General features: G+C 41.8%; 1 protein-coding gene across 1 annotated transcript in view; it reads right to left on the reverse strand.

Annotated features, from left to right (window-relative positions):
• Positions 1-6412: 6412 nt before the first annotated feature.
• The window catches only part of adamtsl7 (ADAMTS-like 7), a 409961-nt gene continuing 396841 nt past the window's right edge, over positions 6413-19532 (reverse strand). Inside the window, exons 16-18 of the mRNA XM_043674273.1 lie at positions 19242-19421; positions 18059-18203; positions 6413-6967 (exon numbers count right to left, since the gene is read on the reverse strand). Coding sequence (XP_043530208.1) covers positions 6828-6967; positions 18059-18203; positions 19242-19421 — 465 coding nt within the window. The 3' untranslated portion in view covers positions 6413-6827. The remainder of the gene's footprint in view (positions 6968-18058; positions 18204-19241; positions 19422-19532) is intronic.

The raw sequence follows: 19532 nt of genomic DNA on the forward strand, positions 1-19532 counted from the left end.
ATCCAGATGCCTTTCAAATGTAATTGTATCCGCCTCCTCCCTCATAATTGTTTTGTTAACTCTGTTTTACTCTCTAAAGACCTTGACCAGACATCCCAATCTGACCTAGTCCCATTTGTCAGCATTTGGCACATATCCCTCTAAATTCTTCGTACTCATATACCAAGTCAGATGCCTTTTAAATGTTGTAATTGTACCTGCTTCCTCCTTCAGAGTTGTTTTGTTAATTCTGTTTCACTCTCCAAAGATGTTGTCCAATCTATTTCAGATTTCCAGCATCTGCCCTGTCAGCTTTGGATGGAGGACAGTGATGCAGTGTTCAGATTGGTCACAGAATTTCACTTTCCCCAGTCTAAACACCCCCCCAAATTAAAACTAAACTTAAGGTGGAATTGGTTATTGTGTCATGGCTGGTTGTCCCTCTTGCATATTGTGTTTTGGAAATACTTTGCGTGCTGTCAGTAAATGTTCTTTTCCATCCCAGAAACTAATTTCTGCAATGCGGGCAGGATGTGGAGATCATGGTGAACAAAAGCACTGTGTTAGAAATTAAAATGCTCAAAAATATAAGTTATGGCCAAACCAGTTGAACCAGAGCTCACTTTTTCCAGTTCCTGATACTCACAGTTGTTTCCCGGTGGCCTGCGGCATCTGATTCCCAAATTGCATTTCTAACAAAAACAATACAGCAGCCCATTTCATTTGCTTTCCTCGTTTTTATCAAGATGTGAAATCGCACATTACCAAAATGCTCTGAGCAGCAGTTTACTCTTATTTAAATTGCTTGCATATAAATATTTGCCTCTGAGGACTTTACAAAAGGAATCGGACTGGCATCAAGCAGGGGAAGGAAGTGAAAATTGAAGACACGGCAGAAATGAAACCGTATGGAAGTGAGCGAAGTGGGATTCAAAGACAATTCCAGAAGGTGGAGGCATATTGGCTGGAGGAGCTATCTCTCACAATCAGTGTGAATAGGTCAGAAACACAGACTGAAGTGCATGGCAGATAATGCCATGGCTGAGGAAAATCACTATAAGTCTACTGCAGGCGAGGTGGATAAGCCATGGGAAATGCAGGGTTACAGGGATAGAGTATGGATGGGTGGGTCTGAGTGGGATGCTCTTCAGAGGTTCGGGGGGTATTGATGTGATGGGCTGAATGGCCTGCTTCCACACTGGTAGGGATTCTTAGTAGTGAGGTGGAACAAAGCCATGGAGGAATTTGGAAGAATATTCGAATCAATCTCTTGGTGTACCAAGGGCCTGCTGTTCTCTCCCTGCTAGACAAAAAAGCTAGCAGGCTTTGGGAAAAACGATTCAGATGGCAGAATTTTCATGCAGGTTGTGGTATGTAGATAATAATGTCCCATTTCAAAAAGGAAACTTAATAAATGTTTATGCCAATATAAATAACTTGGGACACATGGTTTTGGGTCTTTAAATAACCATTCTTTTACAATGTGGTGTCATTTAAAATCCCTACAATGCGGGGAGAGGCCATTCAACCCGGGTCTGCACTAACCCTCTGAAGAGCATGCCACCCAGACTCAGTCCCCTACCATAGCATTTTCCCATGGCTAACCCACCTAGTCTGCACACTACAGGGCAATATAGCATGGCCAATCCACCTAACCTTTGGACCCTCTGGACACAGGGAGAACTTGCAACCTTCACACAGACAGTCATCAGAGCATCAGAGGGTTGAATAAAACACAGGTCCCTGGCACTGTGAGGCAGCAGTGCTAACCCACTGAGCCACCAGGCTGAACTGGTCTGTGCACAGTTTATACCAAGGGAGGTGAATGGTGTCACAGCATAGATGAATTAATCGATTGACCTAAGTCCTCACAAATATATTCTATATGTAACTGTGGTAAGATTGATGAATGCAACCCAACATGTGAGGAAAGCAAAGAATGTGAAAGAACTAAAACATACAGCAGCATTCTGCTTGAATCTCACCCGGAACTGCATAGACAGATGCAAATTGTTGGACAGAACTACACAGAATTGGACAACACAGAGTTTCTAACAATCATATCAAATTTAAAAACAGTTACTTATCCTGGAATTTATCCAATACTCTTCCCACACTCTCTTGCCTCTCACTATTCAGAGAATCATACAGGGCAGAAGAGGTCCTTCAGCCCATCAAAACTGTACTATGACCTATCCGAGCCCCACTTCCATGGCCCTGAATGTTATAACATTTCAAGTCCTCATCCCAGTACTATTTAAAGGTTGTGAGGTTTCCCATCTCAACTACCCTCCCCGGTGATGCATTCCAGATGACCACCACCCTCTGGGTGAAAGCTTTTTTTCCTCAAATCCCCTCTACATCTACTGCCTTTCACTTTAAAATGATGCCCTCTTGTTATTAACCTTTAAACTAAGGGGAACAGCTGCTTTCTGTTCACCCTATCTTCATCCCTCACCATCTTATACATCTCTACCAGGTTCCCCCTCCACCTTCTCTACTTCAAAGAAGGCAACCCAAGCTCATTTAGCCTCTTTTCATCGCTGGAATGTTCCATCCCAGGCAACATCCTGGTGAATCTCCTTTGCACCTCCTCCATCTTTCCTATAATGTTGATCAGAACTGCATACAGTACTCCAGCTTTGTCCTGAAAAAAAGTTCTGTTCAGCTCCAATACAACCTCCCTGCTCTTATAACGTATGTCACAACTAATAAAGGTAAGGGTTGGTTTGCCTTCTTACCTACCTGATTAACCCCTGCCACCTTCAGGGAGCAGTGGGTAAGCTCCCAAGATCCCTCTGTTCCTCTGAGCTTCCTAGTGTCTTGCCATTCATTGAGTATTCCCTTGTTTCATTCCTTCTGCCCAAGTCCATCTCATATTTATCAGGGTTAAATTCCATATGTCCCTGATCTGCCCATCTGACCAATCCATCCATACCTTGCTAAAACCTAACACCTTCCTCCTCAGTGTCAACCACTGAGCCTGTCTTTGTGTCATGAACAATCAAGGCTTGTCCAAGATTTGAATCCAGGATCTATTGTGTACCACTGCAGTATAAGTTCCAAAGCGAGAATCATATCGCTAGCTCAATGAACCAATCATATTCCTGTCGTTTGGGCTTATCCCTCAATCATGGGTCAGTCGGTACTGTAAAAGTTTTGCCCCACCTGTCTAAACTCTTCCTCTCCCTCCTGGTCCAGTGCTATCTCCAATCTTTCCCCTTAAACACACAGAGACAAGGTTGAGTTGCAGCTGTTCTATCCCAGTATCCATTTCTATCCGGAGGTAATCCTTGCCCTTTACCAGCTCCTCCACTGTGCTGACAGTCAGAATGTTGAAACTATTAACTACATCTGTTCAACTTCAAACACAATCTACTTATTTCTGTAGCTGGAATTAAAGATTAAACATTGTTTTGCCAATTGCATTGAAGCAAATTATTAAGAGTAGCAGCAGAATTGCTGAAAATGAATCAGGCCCGTACTCTGTTCTGTATGGGTCATTACTCAGTTTGTTATAGTCAGTGCGGGTGAATTTTTCTGATTGAACGTAGCACTTGTTTGACTAAATTGCAAACAAGGTAAACAGAATTGTTCAAAACACCGTTCTGTAATCCTGATAGGAGAAAAAATGAGACCAAGTTAAGTAACAACACAGGACTAGTTGTGTGTCAAACAGCAAAGGCAGAATGCAATAGATAGGTGATCTAACATCAACAAATCAGATCAAAGCTCTGCAGAGTTGATCCACCCCGTCTTGAATAGCAGTGGACAATTATGTACACATTACCAAACATAGCCATCCTTGCTGATGGGGGAGCCCGGAATATCGGTTCAAAAGGTAAGGGTGAGCATTAGCAAGCATGTATCTTCAGACCGATGTGCTGATCAGATGATCCAACACAGCCTCTTCCTGAGGTCTTCAGCATCACAAATGCTTAATCCTCAGACAATTTGATTCACTCCACATGATAGCAAGAAATGAAGGCACTGAAAAATACAAAGGCCTTGACAACATTCTGGCAATAGGGCTGAAGACTTGTGCTGCAGACTTAACCATGCCTTTAGCCAAGCTGTTCCAGTACAGCTACATCACTGGTACATTCCTGGCAATGTGGAAAATTGTCTAGCTACGCCTGGTCCATAAACATCAGGATAAATCCAAATCCTGGCAATTACTGTTCCATCAGTCTCTTCCTGGTCACCTAAAAAGTGATGGAAAATGTAGTCGACAATGCTCCAAGTGATACTTACACAGCAAGAATGTGCTCACTGACGCTAAATTTGGGTTCTGTCAGGGCCATGCAACTCCTGACACCAATTACAATCTTGGTCCAAACAGGGACAAAAAGGCTGACCGCAAGAGGGGAATTGAGAGTGCTGACTTGACATCATGACAGGGTTTGACCAAGTGTGGTATCAAGGAGCTCTGGAAAAAATGATCAGGAATGAGTGGAAGAACTTTCCACAGGTTGGTCATACCTGGCCCAAGGCAGATGGTTGTGTTTAGGTTAGATTAGATTAGATAAATAAATCAGGCCCATACTCTGTTCTGGACGGGTCCTTACTCAATTTGTTATAGTCAGTGTAGATGAATTTTTCTGATTGAAGGTTAGTCTTACCAATCTCAGCACATCTCTGCAGGAGTTCCTCAGGGTAGTGTCCCAGGCTCACCCAGTTTCAGCTACTTCATCAATGACCTTCCCTTTGTCATAAGTGGGTCAGAAGATGATTACATAATGATTTGTGACTCCTCAGATACTGAAGCAGCCTGTGTCCATATGCAGCAAGTCTTGGACAATAAAAAGAGTTGGGCTGAAAAGTGCCAAGTAACATTCATTCCACATAAGGCAATGACCATTTCCATGTTCTCCTCTTGACATTCAATGGTATTACTGTCAATAAATCCCCAAACAACTGAAACTGAGTGTTAACACTGACCTGAGACTGAACCGAAACTAGGCATATAAATAATTTGCAGGTCAGAGGTGAGCAATTCTGAGGTGAATAACTCACCTCTTGCCTCACCAAAGCCTGTCCACCATTTACCAGACATAATTTAGGGATGCCATAGGACACTCCACTTGCCAGAATGAATGTAACACTCTGAGGTCAACACCATCCAAGATAAAGAAGTCCACTTGGTCAACACCACATCCACCAAGTTACACATTCACTCTCTCCACCACTGACATACAGTGTCAGCGGAGTATACCATTTATAGCCTGCTTTGCTGCAACTCAGAGATCCTTCTTTGACAGCCCTTTCCAAACCCACAAAGTCTACCGCCCAGAAGGACAAGCACTGCTGATATTCTTGAACAACATCATCATCAATGTCTCCTCCAAGTCCCACATAATCCTGACTTGGAAATATGTCACTGATCTATCTTTGTCATTGGATTGAATTCCTGTTCCTCCCTTGGTAACAGCACAGTTGGCATACCTAATCCAGACAGATTGCAGCATACAAAGAACTCCTGCGGCACAGTGGTAGTGTCCTTTTTTCTGGGTCAGAAGTTCTGATTCAAGTTTCATCTCCTCCAGACATATGTGAACATATTAGAACAGGTAAACGTCTAGAACTATCTGGGGCAGATATAAAGGGACACTCACAGAAACTGGGGTGATAGTTGAGTTAGGAGGTGTACATTTTTAATGCTAGACTCAGTAAAGATTGAGTCATGACATATCTGTTACCAATAGGCATTTTGGAACATAATAGCAAGGGGTATGCCAGAAGAACAGTTAATTAAGAGAGTGAAGACTTGCAAAAGATGCAACTTTGTGGAAGTGGGTGATGGTAATCGGTGAGAGGGATAGTTTTTCCAGAAGACAGAGGGATGGGGTAAATGGCATTTTCTCATTTCCAGTGTCATTTTAAACTCATTGCCACTTCTACCTCAACATCTACTCCCAAGCACTGACAGTTCCACAAATGCTGAGAGACACCTGTAACTGCAACATCCAGAAAACATCAACTCATCTTAAACATTATCTGCCTTTATTTTGTGTGCAGTTGACGGAGTGCAGGAAGTTGTGGTCAGCGCTAACCTAATTGGTTTATATTGACTGATTACAGTTGCAAAATGCTGACAAACAGAGATAACTCAAAAGCTGATGTACGGAATGTGAGCATTAAGATTGGAGGGTCTTCCCAAGACAGAAGCAGTTCTTGCCATCTAATTAAATAGAATTGGAGGAGTCACCTCAGTATGATAATTCTGTCTTTGGTAAATGCAGAATTCTGCAGTACCATAATATCAAAAAATTGTTTCTCAGTTATAAAAAAAAATCCACAGATAAACCTCAAGTTGAATATGATATTAAAGAGCGCAAGTTTGTCTAGGAAGAGTGCAGTGAAAGTCATTGCATGCTTTTTTTCCCCCCAATCAACTTTTTGAAACCCATAAAATATAAACAAAAAAAAAAGATGGAAATACTCAGCAGGTCAGGCAGAGTCTGTGGGAAGAGAAAGAGAGTTAATGTTTCAGATTGATGATCGATCATCAGACCTGAAACATAAAGCCTTTCTGCTGTAAGGGGAGATCCCAAAACCTATTACTGAATATGTTTCATTCATGTGTAGAATGCATTTCATATATCTGTAACTCAAATACTGCAAATTAACTAGAAAATTCAACACTTTGATGAAAGGCCAGCATGATAATGGTATAAGATTATATTAATACTATAATTTCTCTCCGTAAACTAGCCGCGTACATACTAAATTTAACCCTTTTCCTTTGCAATTATGATATTGTCAAAACAGTAGAATCTGCAAGTTCTCCTATGGTAATATTACGGTGTCACAATCTGGGAGGATGACTGGGCTTCAATGGGAAGCAGTTATCTGCTTCTGAGCTGGGCAGCTCTTCTTCTGGTCTTGGCGCACGATGCGCAGCAAGCTGTTTTGTAGTATGTATAGACACAGAGTCTGGCTTGTACCACAACATTACAGTTGAAGTACATGTCTCTGCAATTTTCATCTGCAAAAGGAAAGCAATAGGAATCAGTTCTGAAAACTTAAACCACAAAATACCACTGGTTGCTCATCTGGGAAATAATTATGACCACAGCAGCTTTAAAACAAAGAAAAACTTGCATTGATGTAGCACTGAAATAAAAGCAAAATGCAGTGGATACTGAAATAAAAACAGGAAGTGCTGGAAAAACTCAGCATCTGTAGGTCTGCCAGACCAACTGAATATCTCCAGCACTTTTTGCTTTTATTGCATTTATACCAAACTTATTCTGACCCCTGGATATCTTCACATGATTTCCAGCCAACAACATTTTGAAACATGGTTGCTATTGTAATACAGGAAATGTGACATTGGATTTGTGCGCAGCAAGCAGCCACAAGCAGCAATATGACACGAGCCATGTAGACAATTCAGTTTTTTATGACATTGATTGAAGGATGAATATTGGTCAGAAACAATGGATATGTGCCCTGTACTTATTTGACATAGTGCCATGGGATCTACTTATGTTTACCAAAGACAGGTCTGCGATTTGATGTCTTGTCTAAAATAAAGTTAAAAATCACACAACACCAGGGTATAGTCCAACAGGTTTTTTTGGAAGCACTAGCTTTTGGAGTGCTGCTCCTTCATCAGGTGGTTGTGGAATGTAAGATCTTAAAGAACAACCTGATGAAAGAGCTGCGTTCCGAAAGCTAGTGCTTCCAAATAAACCTGTTGGACTATAACCTGGTGGTGGTGTGTGATTTTTTAACTTTGTACACCCCAGTCCAATGTTTCGAATTCAGTGACCCTTCTTTAAAGGTGATGGTAGTTGGAAAAGGATATACTTGTGCTGAAGACATGGAGTAGGCTTGGAGTTGGGGGGAGGAGGGAGTGAGAAGGTGTGCAGAGATGGAGTCTATAGAGAGAAAATGACAGTTAAGGAGACATAAAACTGGAATGATAGAATGCTCCGGAGAACAACAAGCTGCTAATGAGGACTGTAAGTGGTGGATAATCGACTGGCTGTGCAGAAAGCGGCCCATGGAGAAAGTGAGGACTGCAGATGCTGGAGATCAGAGCTGAAAAATGTGTTGCTGGAAAAGCGCAGCAGGTCAGGCAGCATCCAAGGAGCAGGAGAATCGACGTTTCGGGCATAACCCCTTCTTCAGGAATGAGGAAGGTGTGCCAAGCAGGCTAAGATAAAAGGCAGGGAGGAGGGACTTGGGGGAGGGGTGTTGGGAATGCGATTGGTGGAAGGAGGTTAAGGTGAGGGTGATAGGCTGGACAGGGGATGGGGGCGGAGAGGTTGGGAAGAAGATTGCAGAAAGCAGCCCATGTCATAACAGAGTCTGGTCTCAGAGGTGGGTAAAGGACAATGCAAGGAGGTGTTCAGGCCCTAAACTTTAGTGAACTCAATGTTGAGTCCTGAAGGCTGCAGGGTCCCCAAGGGGAGTGGAAAATGAGATGCTGTTCTTCTAGCTTGCACTGAGTTTCACTGGAATGCTACAGCAAGCCTGAGATAGAGATGTTGACCAAGGAATGCTGTGTTGTATTAAGTGGCAAGCAACTGAGAGTTTGGGGTCATTTTTGAGGACAGAATGCAAGTGTGCCACAAAGCAGTCACCCAGTATTCATTTCATTTCCTCAGAGTAGAGGAGACCACATTGTGAACTCATATTCACAACGGCAGCATATGTCTAGCCTCTGGGAACACTGTTACTTTCTATTTTAGACATCTAAATGGCCAGAGGGTAACTCCAAAACATCACCATTCCCCCAACAGGACCTTGTACAGGGAAACTGAATGGGTTTCTCAATTTCACAACTGACAACCAGATAATCCTTGCTGTCATTTAAAGCTTTTGGGGTTGGTGGGTGGGAGAAAGGCTAACAAAGTTGATGTGGGAAATAACAGGCGATTGGATCTTTGAGGAGAAAGTGAGGAGATCAGAGTCGAGAGTGCGGTGCTGGAAAAGCACAGCAGTCAGGCAACATCAGAGGAGCAGGAGAACCGACGTTTCGGGCATAAGCCTTTATCAGGAATGAAGCGATCAGATCTTTGACCTGTTCATTCAGGCAACTTTTGGCATCAGGCTACAACGCCAGAGTTTCCTGGGCAGCTTTGCATTAATGACATAGAAGGAGGAAGGCCATTCAGGCCATCAAACTGCTTGGCCATTCAACAAGATCGATGTCAATACTATTTTCGGTACTGTTCCCTTAGTAGGTTTGCTATTCAGAAATGTATCAATCTCCATCCCAAACATACTCAGTGACTAAGTTTTCAGTCCTCAGAGGTATAGAATTCCTAAGATTCCAAAAAACATCTCGCCTTACTCCTGAATAGTCTACTTCTTAACCTTAGACACACCAGCCAGGGGAAACCTCCTGCCTGCATCTATCCTATTGAGCCCTGGAAGGATTCTTTGTACTATAATGAAATCTTCTCTCATTCTTCTAAACTCTACAGGCCTAGTCTCCACAATCTCTCCTCCTAAGGATATCCCACCTTCCCAGGAATCAATCTGGAGAACCTCACTTCACTCCCTCTATGTCAAGGGTTCAGAAAATATTTATCAGGATGTTGCTGGGAATGGAGGGCTAGAGATATAAAAAAAAGACTGGAAAGGCCGGGACATTTTTCACCAGAGCGTAGGAGGTTGAGAGGTGACCTTATTGAGTTTTACAAAATCATGAAGAGCATAGATAAGGTGAATGAGAAGGGCCTTTTCCCTCAGGTGTGGGGTTCAAATCTTGTGGGAATATCTTTTAAGGTGAGAGGAGAAAGATTTAAAAAGGGCGTGCGGAACAATGTTTTTTTACACAGAGAGTGTTAAATGTGTGGAATGAACTGCCAGAGAAAGTGGTGATGTGGGTATAGTTACATTTAAAAGATGTTTGGGTAAATTCAGGTTTGGAGGGATATGGACCAACTGCAGACAGGTAGGATTTGTTTAGTTTGGGAACATGGTTGGACTGAAGGGGTCTGTTTCCATGCTTTATGGGTCTTGAATAAGTATATTCTTCCTTGGATAAGGACAGCAAAACTCTGCACAATGCCTCAAATGTGGTCTCGCATCTATAGAACTACAGCAAGACTTCTTCACTCCTGTACTCAAATTATCTTGCAACAAAGGCCTAACATACTACTTACCCTCCCAATTGCTTGCTGCGCCTACATGCTAGCATTTGGGTTTCTGAAAAAGTAAAGGAGGGAGATCAGGAAGCTTCCACCACATTAATGCATGTGCCTCCGTGCTGCACTATCTACTGGCAGTCGGAGTCTCAGCTCATTTCTCTTTATCTATCCACTAGGAAATGTGTCCTGTGCAATGCTAGCTAAGCCCTGCTATCACTTGGCCAATGTCTCATAAACACCAAAAGATATTAAAACAGCATTCAAGTGTCATGCAACAGTGTAACAAGCAGAAGTTTTCATTCTTGCAGAATTCAATTGGCAAAAACCCAATGAAAACAAGTGAATTGTTAAATCATAAAACCCATCTATCACCAGCTGAATCTGCCGAACTAATTTGTGAAGAGTTTGAAATTTCGAGATCACCCTGAAAGGCTGGTGGTGGCAGATTCAGCTGCAGCTGTCAAAAGGGAACTGGATGAGTGAGACTATGGGAAAAGGGTGAGAGCAGGACCACTAGCTAAACTGCTCCATATGTAAAGAGGGCATGGTCGTAGGCAGTGGATTGGTCTATTTCTTTGCTGTCATCATTCTACAATCAAGTTAATGGAGTCAAGGGCTCTCCAAGCTTCCCATTGTAGCACAAGGAAGTTTAAGATTAGAACATATAATGTCTCGAGGAGTCTTGACAAGGTGGTTGTGGAACGGATGCTTCCTCTTGTAGAATCTCGAACTGGAGGTTGTCACCCATTTAAGACCGAGATGAGGACAATTTTGTTCCTCTCACAGGGTTGAGCCTTTAGAACTGTCTTCCTTGAAAGGCAATGGAAGCAGAGTCTTTGAACAAATTTGGGACAAAGGTGGATAGATTCTTGGTAAGCAAGGCCAGGTGAAAGCTTTTTGGGATAGGTGGTAATGTGGCTTTGAGGTTACAATTAGATCAGCTCAAATCTTATTCAATGACAGAGCAGGCCTATGGAGATGAATGTCTTATTCCTGCTTCGCGTTTGTATGTTTGTGGAGCAACAGAGAGATCCCATGATGTTGTGTACAAGTAGCATGTTCTGCACAGCAAGATCCATGGAATTGGGAAGGAAGGTCTTTATCGATTTCAATCTCACTTGCAGGCAGTCCAGAAATTAAATTTTCCAACCTAGCCACCTACATGGCCAGGCCTAAGGAAACCTACATGGCTCTACTGTCCACAGTTGGGAAGGGACCCAGTTATGCCAGACACTGGACCCTGGGTTACAGGCAATGGCCAGCAGAGAGGGACAGCTTTCCATTTGTGATCAAATCAGCTCCCACAATGAACATTTTGGATTTCAAGTGATCAGTGACACCATGTTTTTTTCAGATACCCATATATAATACAAAATTAGGAAGCTGCAATCCTGTTTGCCATGGGGGGAAGGAAGCAATTCTTCTGTCTGCTCCTCAATACGTGAACATTCTAAACTTAAATAAAAAAACAAAATCACGTTGCAATTCCACACCTCATTAGTCCATAGAGGATATCTTTCCATTGCAACTTGAAAGCTTGGTTTAACATAGTTGGTCTGTACTTCGAAGTCTGGAGCTCAATAAGTTGAATACTAGGAAAGTTATTCACGGGACATAGCACGTTTACTGAGTGGTTGGGGGTATCCAAATTACAGGGCTTACTGCTGGTACTCACAGCATTAAAGCAAAGTACTGCATTTAGCCCATAAGCCAAGGTGGTACTGAACCACCACAATAGAACAAAGATAGGTGTGAGATACAAAAGCAGCAACCATGGTGTCTCCAGCACAAGACACTTATTATGAGAAATAACAGTGAGATTGAAAGGGTAGCTGCTAGGGGCTAAACACAGAATAACCAGTGATGCCCTGGTCATTAGCATGAGTCAGGAACTTGCACACTACAGCCAGGCAACAGGTTAATGAGTCCATGCACTTTCTGGTATAATTGACATGTTCATTTCAGGGCTCAAAGTTGCATATCTGCAAAGCGCTATTCTCAGATGTATGGATATGCCGATAAAGTGTCTGCACAGCCCACCACTTACTATCAGCATGCCCTGGGAGGTGGTGAAGCATGAGCACAGTGGTGTAAAAAATCTACAATTGACACTTTTACAAGTGGTTAACATGTGACATTTTGGAAAGGACCTGACATATAGTTGAATTTGAGAAAGCTCAATTCATCCACCACCAATACAGGCCCTTAGCAGGTAAAAACAAAACGAGCTGTAAGAACAACTTATCTTTGGAAACAGAGGAAAATGGTCTCTTCTCAAATCTGCTCAAAATTTGCAAAATGGTCTCTGCAGCTAATGGCTTTACGAGAAATTTACTTGAAGCCTCGTAATCCAGTTTATCCTTTTAGTTTTTTTCATAATATTCTTTTGCTTTTGAACTATTGGTTTTGTGATAAGTTCTGCACTGATGCTGTGTTGGGCTGTTCAAAGTGACTGCAATACAAGATGATGAGTACTCGACAAAGTCATATTTCACAAAGGAGATTGAAATGTCCATTACAGATTTGAAGTAGCGAATGTGGCTTGTTGTGATTATGGTGGTTTTGTGGAGGTATTTCCACCCACCTGTTAACTATTAAATGCTAGTATTTATCAGAGTGATTGAAACCAGTTAGATCAGGCAGGCGGATGAAAAATCTTAATTATTTTCCCATATTAAAGAAGCAAGTACAACACAAACCAGAGATTCATGGTATTCGTTTCACTCAACTCCAGGCTTAGAAGTCAAGATTAACCATGTGGAAACAATGCTTTATATTAGTAATGGAGAGAAGTCCTTGATAGACTAATGGGATGTGGATTACAGTGTTGCAACTTAATTTTGTTTTTTTTCAAACTTTAGGATTATTCCGTATCAAGGAGCAGACAGAAAGGCCCCATCAGATTTACAAATGTTGACAGACATCGAAGGGTACTTGGGAGTCTGCCGTCGCTCCTGGGTGTGCCCTCACAGATGCTGAGATGGGATTTGGCAGCAGAAAGGATGAGAATGGCCAGTGAGAGCTCTTGTTCCATTGCCACTCAGGAGTGCATTGTGGGAATGAAAGGACATGGTGTCGGGTAGCATCACCCAGAGGCTGCACAAGCAAGGAGGGAGATGGGCTCTACTGGCTGATCAGTTTGTTACAAAGAATTAGGTCTAATTATCTGGAGCTTACCATATTCCAAATGAAAAACAGCCCCTTTTGATTAGTGTTCAATTTGATGCATTCTAAAAGGGAGCACTAGAAATAAATAAGAGAAGACAGCAATATTTTAAGTCCCAAAACACCAATTGCCCCTAAACATGATGATGATGGTGGATAAGTCCACATAAACATGCTAACTACCGTGTTATGAAAGGGGAAAACATTTCAAGGTGGGAGTTAGTGCTGACATCTCACAGAGGAGATATCACTAGCCTAACCATTCAGAGACTCACTTGTGGTTGACAGTCCACCATTCAGTTGAATGTTCATGGAGATTCTCTCAGTCTGCTGAGCTAACTAGGGCAGGAAATCAGAGGCACTCCCAGAGAAATGGTTCCAAATATTTGTTTCTCTAGGGGTCGATCTGATCTCCACTGAGGTTATGGCAGAAGGTCCATCTTTTTCTTAATGACTGGGAAGGATAGGAACTCCAGGAATACAGCTTGATGAAATTATCACAATATATGAATGGTTTACAGTAAGATGGGTGCTACAGCAGTTAAGAGACAATTTCCTGCTCATAAATGGCCACACTTGCATCTCATTTATATCAAAAATCTCCTTGACATTCTGAGCCAATTAATTTGTCTACACATAAACCAGAGCTTATGAGCTCATACATGGATAACAAGACATTACCATGCAGGTACAATAATAACGTTTTGAGTTCTTATGCAAGGGATTAGAGTTTAAAAATAGGCAACTCTTGTTACAGCTGTACAGGGTGTTGGTAAGACTCTACCTAGAGTACTGTGCGCAGTTTTGGTCTCCTTATTTAAAGAGAGTATACTTATATTGGAGGCAGTTCAGAGTTGGTTCACTGGGCTTATTCCTGAAATGAAGGGTTATCTTCTGAGGAAAGTTTGATCAGGTTGGGCCTGCATTTATTAGTTTAGAAAAATGAGAAGTGATCTTATTGAAACATATATGATTTGGAGGGACCTTGGCAGGTTAGATGGTGAAAGGATGTTTTGCCTTGTAGGGAAATCAGAGTCGTACATCATGGAAACAGATCCTTTGGTCCAACCAGTCCATGCCAAACATACTCCCAAACTAAACTAGTCCCACCTGCCTGCTCCTGGCCCATTTCCCTTCAAATCTTTCCCATTCGCGTTCTTATCGAAGTGCCTTTTAAACTGTAACTGTATTCGCATTCACCACTTCCTCAGGAAGTTCATTGCACACGCGAACCACCCTCTGTGTAAAACATTTGCCCCTCATGTCTTTTTTAGATCTCTCTCCTCTCACCTTAAAAATAGTCCCTAGTCTTGAAATCCTCGATTATAGGGAAAAGACACCTATCATTAACCTTATCTGTACCTCCCATGACTTTATAAATCTCATAACTATAAGGTCACCTCTCAATCTCCTTCGCTTCAGTGATAAAAGTCCAAGCCTATCCAGTCTTCCTTTATAACTCAGACCTTCCATACCCAGCAACATCCTGGTAAATCTTTTCTGAGCATTCTCTAACTTAATAATATCCTTCCTATAAGTGGGCAACCAGAACTGGACACAGTCTTCCAGAAGAGACCTCACCAATGCCCTGTACAACCTCAACATGACTTCCCAACTCCTATACTCAAAGCACTGAACAATGAAGGCAAGTGTGCTTAAACACCTATATGTGATGCAAACTTCAAAGAATTATGTACCTGAACCCAAGGTCCCTCTTTTCTACAACACTACCCAAATCCCTACCATTATCCTTCCCCTGTTTTTGTCATACCAAACTGCAATACCTCACATTTATCCAAATTGAACTCTATCTGCCATTTCTCAGCCCATTGCCTCATTTGATCAAGATCCCTTTGTAATCAGTTTCACCATAAGATATCCTTCTCAATTCGGAAGGTCAGAAATCTTTGGATTTCTCTAGCCCAGATAGCATGGAGGTGGTATCATTCAAATACTCAAGGCTGGATGAGTTGATTTTGTTTCTACAAAGGAGTCAAGGGTTATGAGGGAAGGCGGGGGAAGTGGAGCTGAAGTCATGATCAGATCCACAGTTATTTTATTGCATGATGGAGCAGATCTGAGAGGCCTAATGGCTTCTTCCTGCTCTTAACACTTATATTCTTATCAATGCTCGTGGGAAAGACCGAAGCGTGTAAGCATGATCAAAAAGTACATGCCTCAAACTGCATGGAGAGACTCTGAAATGGTTCTAATACTTGGGAAAGGCCAAAAAGAGCAGGGAAAAAATCCAGAGCTTAATGAGACTGGAAAATGATTAAGACTGCTAGAATGTTGACTTACAACTTACTTATTCCAGCACACTGGAATTTAGAACTGATGTTAAAACAGGATAAAGACCCTATAGATTTGAGATCTCCTTCAAACTCAAACTTCCAGTAGGTATTCCTCCCTCACACTTTACATGTGCAGAGTTTGGCTCGATTGGGGTTTTAAACAAACTCTTTACAATGCTAGAGAGTGGATGTGTACAAAATGTGTGCCATAATGTGCTGACTGACTCGTTGTGCAGCTTGTACTAGTGCACTATGGTTTTTGTCTACCACCCTGAGGTGGCCTTTTAAAACAGTAGGAGTGAAGGACTGCTGAGTGTTTTACCTAGGGATCTGCCTGTTACTGCATTAATCCATAGTAATGTGTGTTCCAGGCCCAGATTATCTCTTCTCAGTTGCTTGGAGTAGCATTTCCTATTCCAACTGTATAATCCTACATGATCAGGGGACATTTCTTGTTACTTACTGAAGAATTACGTACTGGTGAGAGATTGCCAACTTCAGAATTTGTTCCTATGCCAGTAAATGCTTATACCTACGCACAGTACAAATCCTGACAGTCACCACATCTTCAGAAGTATTCCAAATATATTCTCATATATTGGATTGTTGACCTCAACATGTTAATATTTTCAGTGACAGTGTTCCTCAGAGACCTTGCCAACTGCATGCCTGAGATCTCTCCTGCAGAGACTATCGACACTGCTTGATACTCCATGGAAATCCTCAGACATTGCCTAAATTGGTGGTAGGAAGTACAAGTCAAGTGATCTGATTTAGCTGTCAACCTCCTCCAACAGACATTTCTTTCCAAACATAGCAGCATTAAGGAGTTCTGTTAGTTAGATGACTAGCAACGTACAGCAGGTTCAGTTCCTGTTTTGGCTGGGATAGGAATGAGCATTGTTTCTTCGCCCCTACAATGTTAGAATATGACTACCAAGGAAGAGTGTCCAAATGAAGCACCAACAAACAAGGCCAAGGATCTGCCTCTGAACAGACGATTGGTGAAGTAGGTGGCAGTGAACTTTGGAGTTCAGCTCAGCATTTTCTTTCAAATTGCGCACACTTCAAAGTGTGTTAGGCAATACCGTAGATGTCATAGTTTTCACCTTGTCTGCCGGATTCCATTATGAAATGTGTTGACATTCCCAACCTGCAGTGTTATGGGGGAAAATGATGTGGGGAGTGGGACTAGCTAAGATTTTTTTTGCATCAGAATTGGCTCCACATCTTTCCTGACCTCATAACTGACCAACAGAAAGGATGCAGAATGAAGTTGTGGGCTCTTGTGGTAAAATGTGGTTAAAAATAGGGATAAAATGTGAACTCAAAAAATGCAGAATGAGTACTCAAAAGCATAAGATCTTTAGAACAGTTGATAGAATCATCAATGGCCAACATTTTTAGACATTTTACAATCTGGAAAACGTCTAACATTTTTTTGTGTGAGTGACACCACCATTTTAGACAGTACAGGTCGTTCTGTTATAACGTGCAGTTTATAATGCGAATTTGCTGTAAAGCCATTGATGAATTGATGACACTATTTCTAAAGTGTGAACTTTTAGAATGCGTGTTGGGTGAAGCATGATTACAACGCCAACATTTTAATCCCTTTGCCTAAAGCGCAATTTATCTATAACATGGGGTTGCCCAAGAATGTAACCATCACATTATTGAAGAACTGACTGTAGCTAAATGAATTTTATACCATTCTCCAAGTTTTTGCTGCGAGGTGTTTGGTCATTTTAAACTTTTTCCTACAAAAGTCTCTGACAAACAAATATCCAGTGTTTAAACTAAATGCTAATTTGCACAGCGGGGTCACAGAGTGATTGATAGAGGAAGTGGAAAGTATCACACTGATGCTGTAAATTGTTTTTTTTTTCTGAGACAAAGGCTGAACTTTGAGGTTGGAACATAGTACAGGGAGCTTTGCCATCCATGTGAGATGACTATACTTGACCTTATTGGCATAACCCATGCAAACAATCGTTAACTTGCACTGCACACAACTCAAATAGAAATGGATTAAAATTGAGAATGATTATGCTGTAGCTCAGTGTCATAATGGTTGAGAGTTCAAATCCCACTCAAGCACAAATATTTAGACTTACATACTGGAACAGCATTAGACAGGGATACTGTTTTTTTGGGTGAGATGTTATGCTCAGGACTTGTCTGTACACTCATGTGAACTTTGAAAATCCCTTAGTGCTATTTCAGAAAAGAAAAGGCACATTAATTCTGGCGGTCTAATTGATATTTATCCCTCAGTTATTATCACAAACAATGAACTATCTGATCATTATCACATAACAGTTTGTGAGAGCTTGCTGTGTGTAAATTAGCTGCTGGGCTTCAGGACCTACAGTTGAAAAGTATTTCAGTGGCGGTATAATTCTTCATGTTGTGAAAGGCACTATACAAATGCAAGTCTAACTTTCTTTGAAACATACAGAAGAACTAAGATAACAGTGCACACATGAAATCGATGCCGTTAGACCATACCTATCTCGGGTATACACGGGTTGGTGTTGCAGACTTCTTTATCAACTGGCCTTAGGAAGGAATCACAACTGTTGCTTTGTGTCATGTCATCTGCAAGACACCTGACCTCTCGAACCCGATAGCCACTTTCGCAGGATTTCGAACACTGTAAAACACAACCTGGCTGGAATAAACTGCAAACGGGCAACACGCAAATTGCAATTGCCAACACGGTTTATCATTTAATAAGGGTATTTAGAAACTCCCCTTTGCACAACCTGGCAGCTTGATAAATTCAGTATTTCTTTTTCATATATTTCCCAATAAGCCCTGAGATTCTTTTTCATTCATACTTTGAAGGCATGTGATGACTTTTGAATCATGCACATTCTGCTTTATGAAATGGTTTGCTGATTGATTTGATTCCCTCCATCACCTATGCTCAGCAGCAGCAGTGTGTACCATCTACAAGATGCATTGCAGAAATTCACCAAAGACCTTTAGATAACATCTTCCAAACTTACAACTACTTCCATCCAGAAGGACAAGGGCAGCAGATTCATGGGAAAGCCACCATCTGCAAAATCCCCTCCAAGCCACTCACCACCCTGAACTGGAAATATATCACCATTCCTTCACTGTCACTGGGCCAAACTCCTGGAATTCCCTCCCAACAGCATTGCGAGTCTACCTACATCACATGGGCTGCAGCAATTCAAGAAAGTAGATCATCTCCACCTTCTCAAGGGCAACTAGGGATTGGCAATAAATACAGGCCAACCATTGATGTCCATGGCCCACATCCCACAAGTGAATTAAAAAAGAAACTTGAGTTACTGACACCTATCGTTAAGGAGTTTGAGTTATAAAAAGTACATTCAGACTAGTTCTGACTGACTGTAGAAAAGGACTATCAGATGAAAGCATTGTACTATTTCTGGCAATAGCTGCTTACCAGAATCTTAATGCATCTGGTACAGGTTTTAGTTATAGTCCATTTCACTCTACACTGCTACATATTATAGTTGTGAATTACTGTCTTTCGCACTGATAGGATTCTTTATATATAGCACCAGCAATGACACTGTACACTGGTACAGATAGTGAATACCACTAGGTGAAGTCACTGCACTTCCCCATTGATAATTCCTTTGTTGTGGAGTTACTCCATTCACACGGATGGTTCTTATCTTGGAATACTTACTGCACTCCACTCTGTTGAGTACCATTTGACATCACACTTCCTCAGATGACAGCTCTGCTCTGATGCTGGTCTCTCCAGATGAGAACATTCATGTGTTTCTGCCACTGTAAGTTTGTCGTCAGTTTTTTTCAGGCAGACCACACTCCGAATTTGGGTTCCATTGCCACACTCTGCTGAGCACTGAGAAAGGAACAGCAGCACGTTACTGAAGCCTAACGAACTGAGGCAGGTTGATGGAGTTAGATAAGGATTGGCCTTGATCTAACTCAATACAGAGTTCCTTTTTATAGA

Source organism: Chiloscyllium plagiosum, chromosome 32 (assembly GCF_004010195.1).
Source record: "Chiloscyllium plagiosum isolate BGI_BamShark_2017 chromosome 32, ASM401019v2, whole genome shotgun sequence".
In the NCBI taxonomy this organism is placed as follows: domain Eukaryota; kingdom Metazoa; phylum Chordata; class Chondrichthyes; order Orectolobiformes; family Hemiscylliidae; genus Chiloscyllium; species Chiloscyllium plagiosum.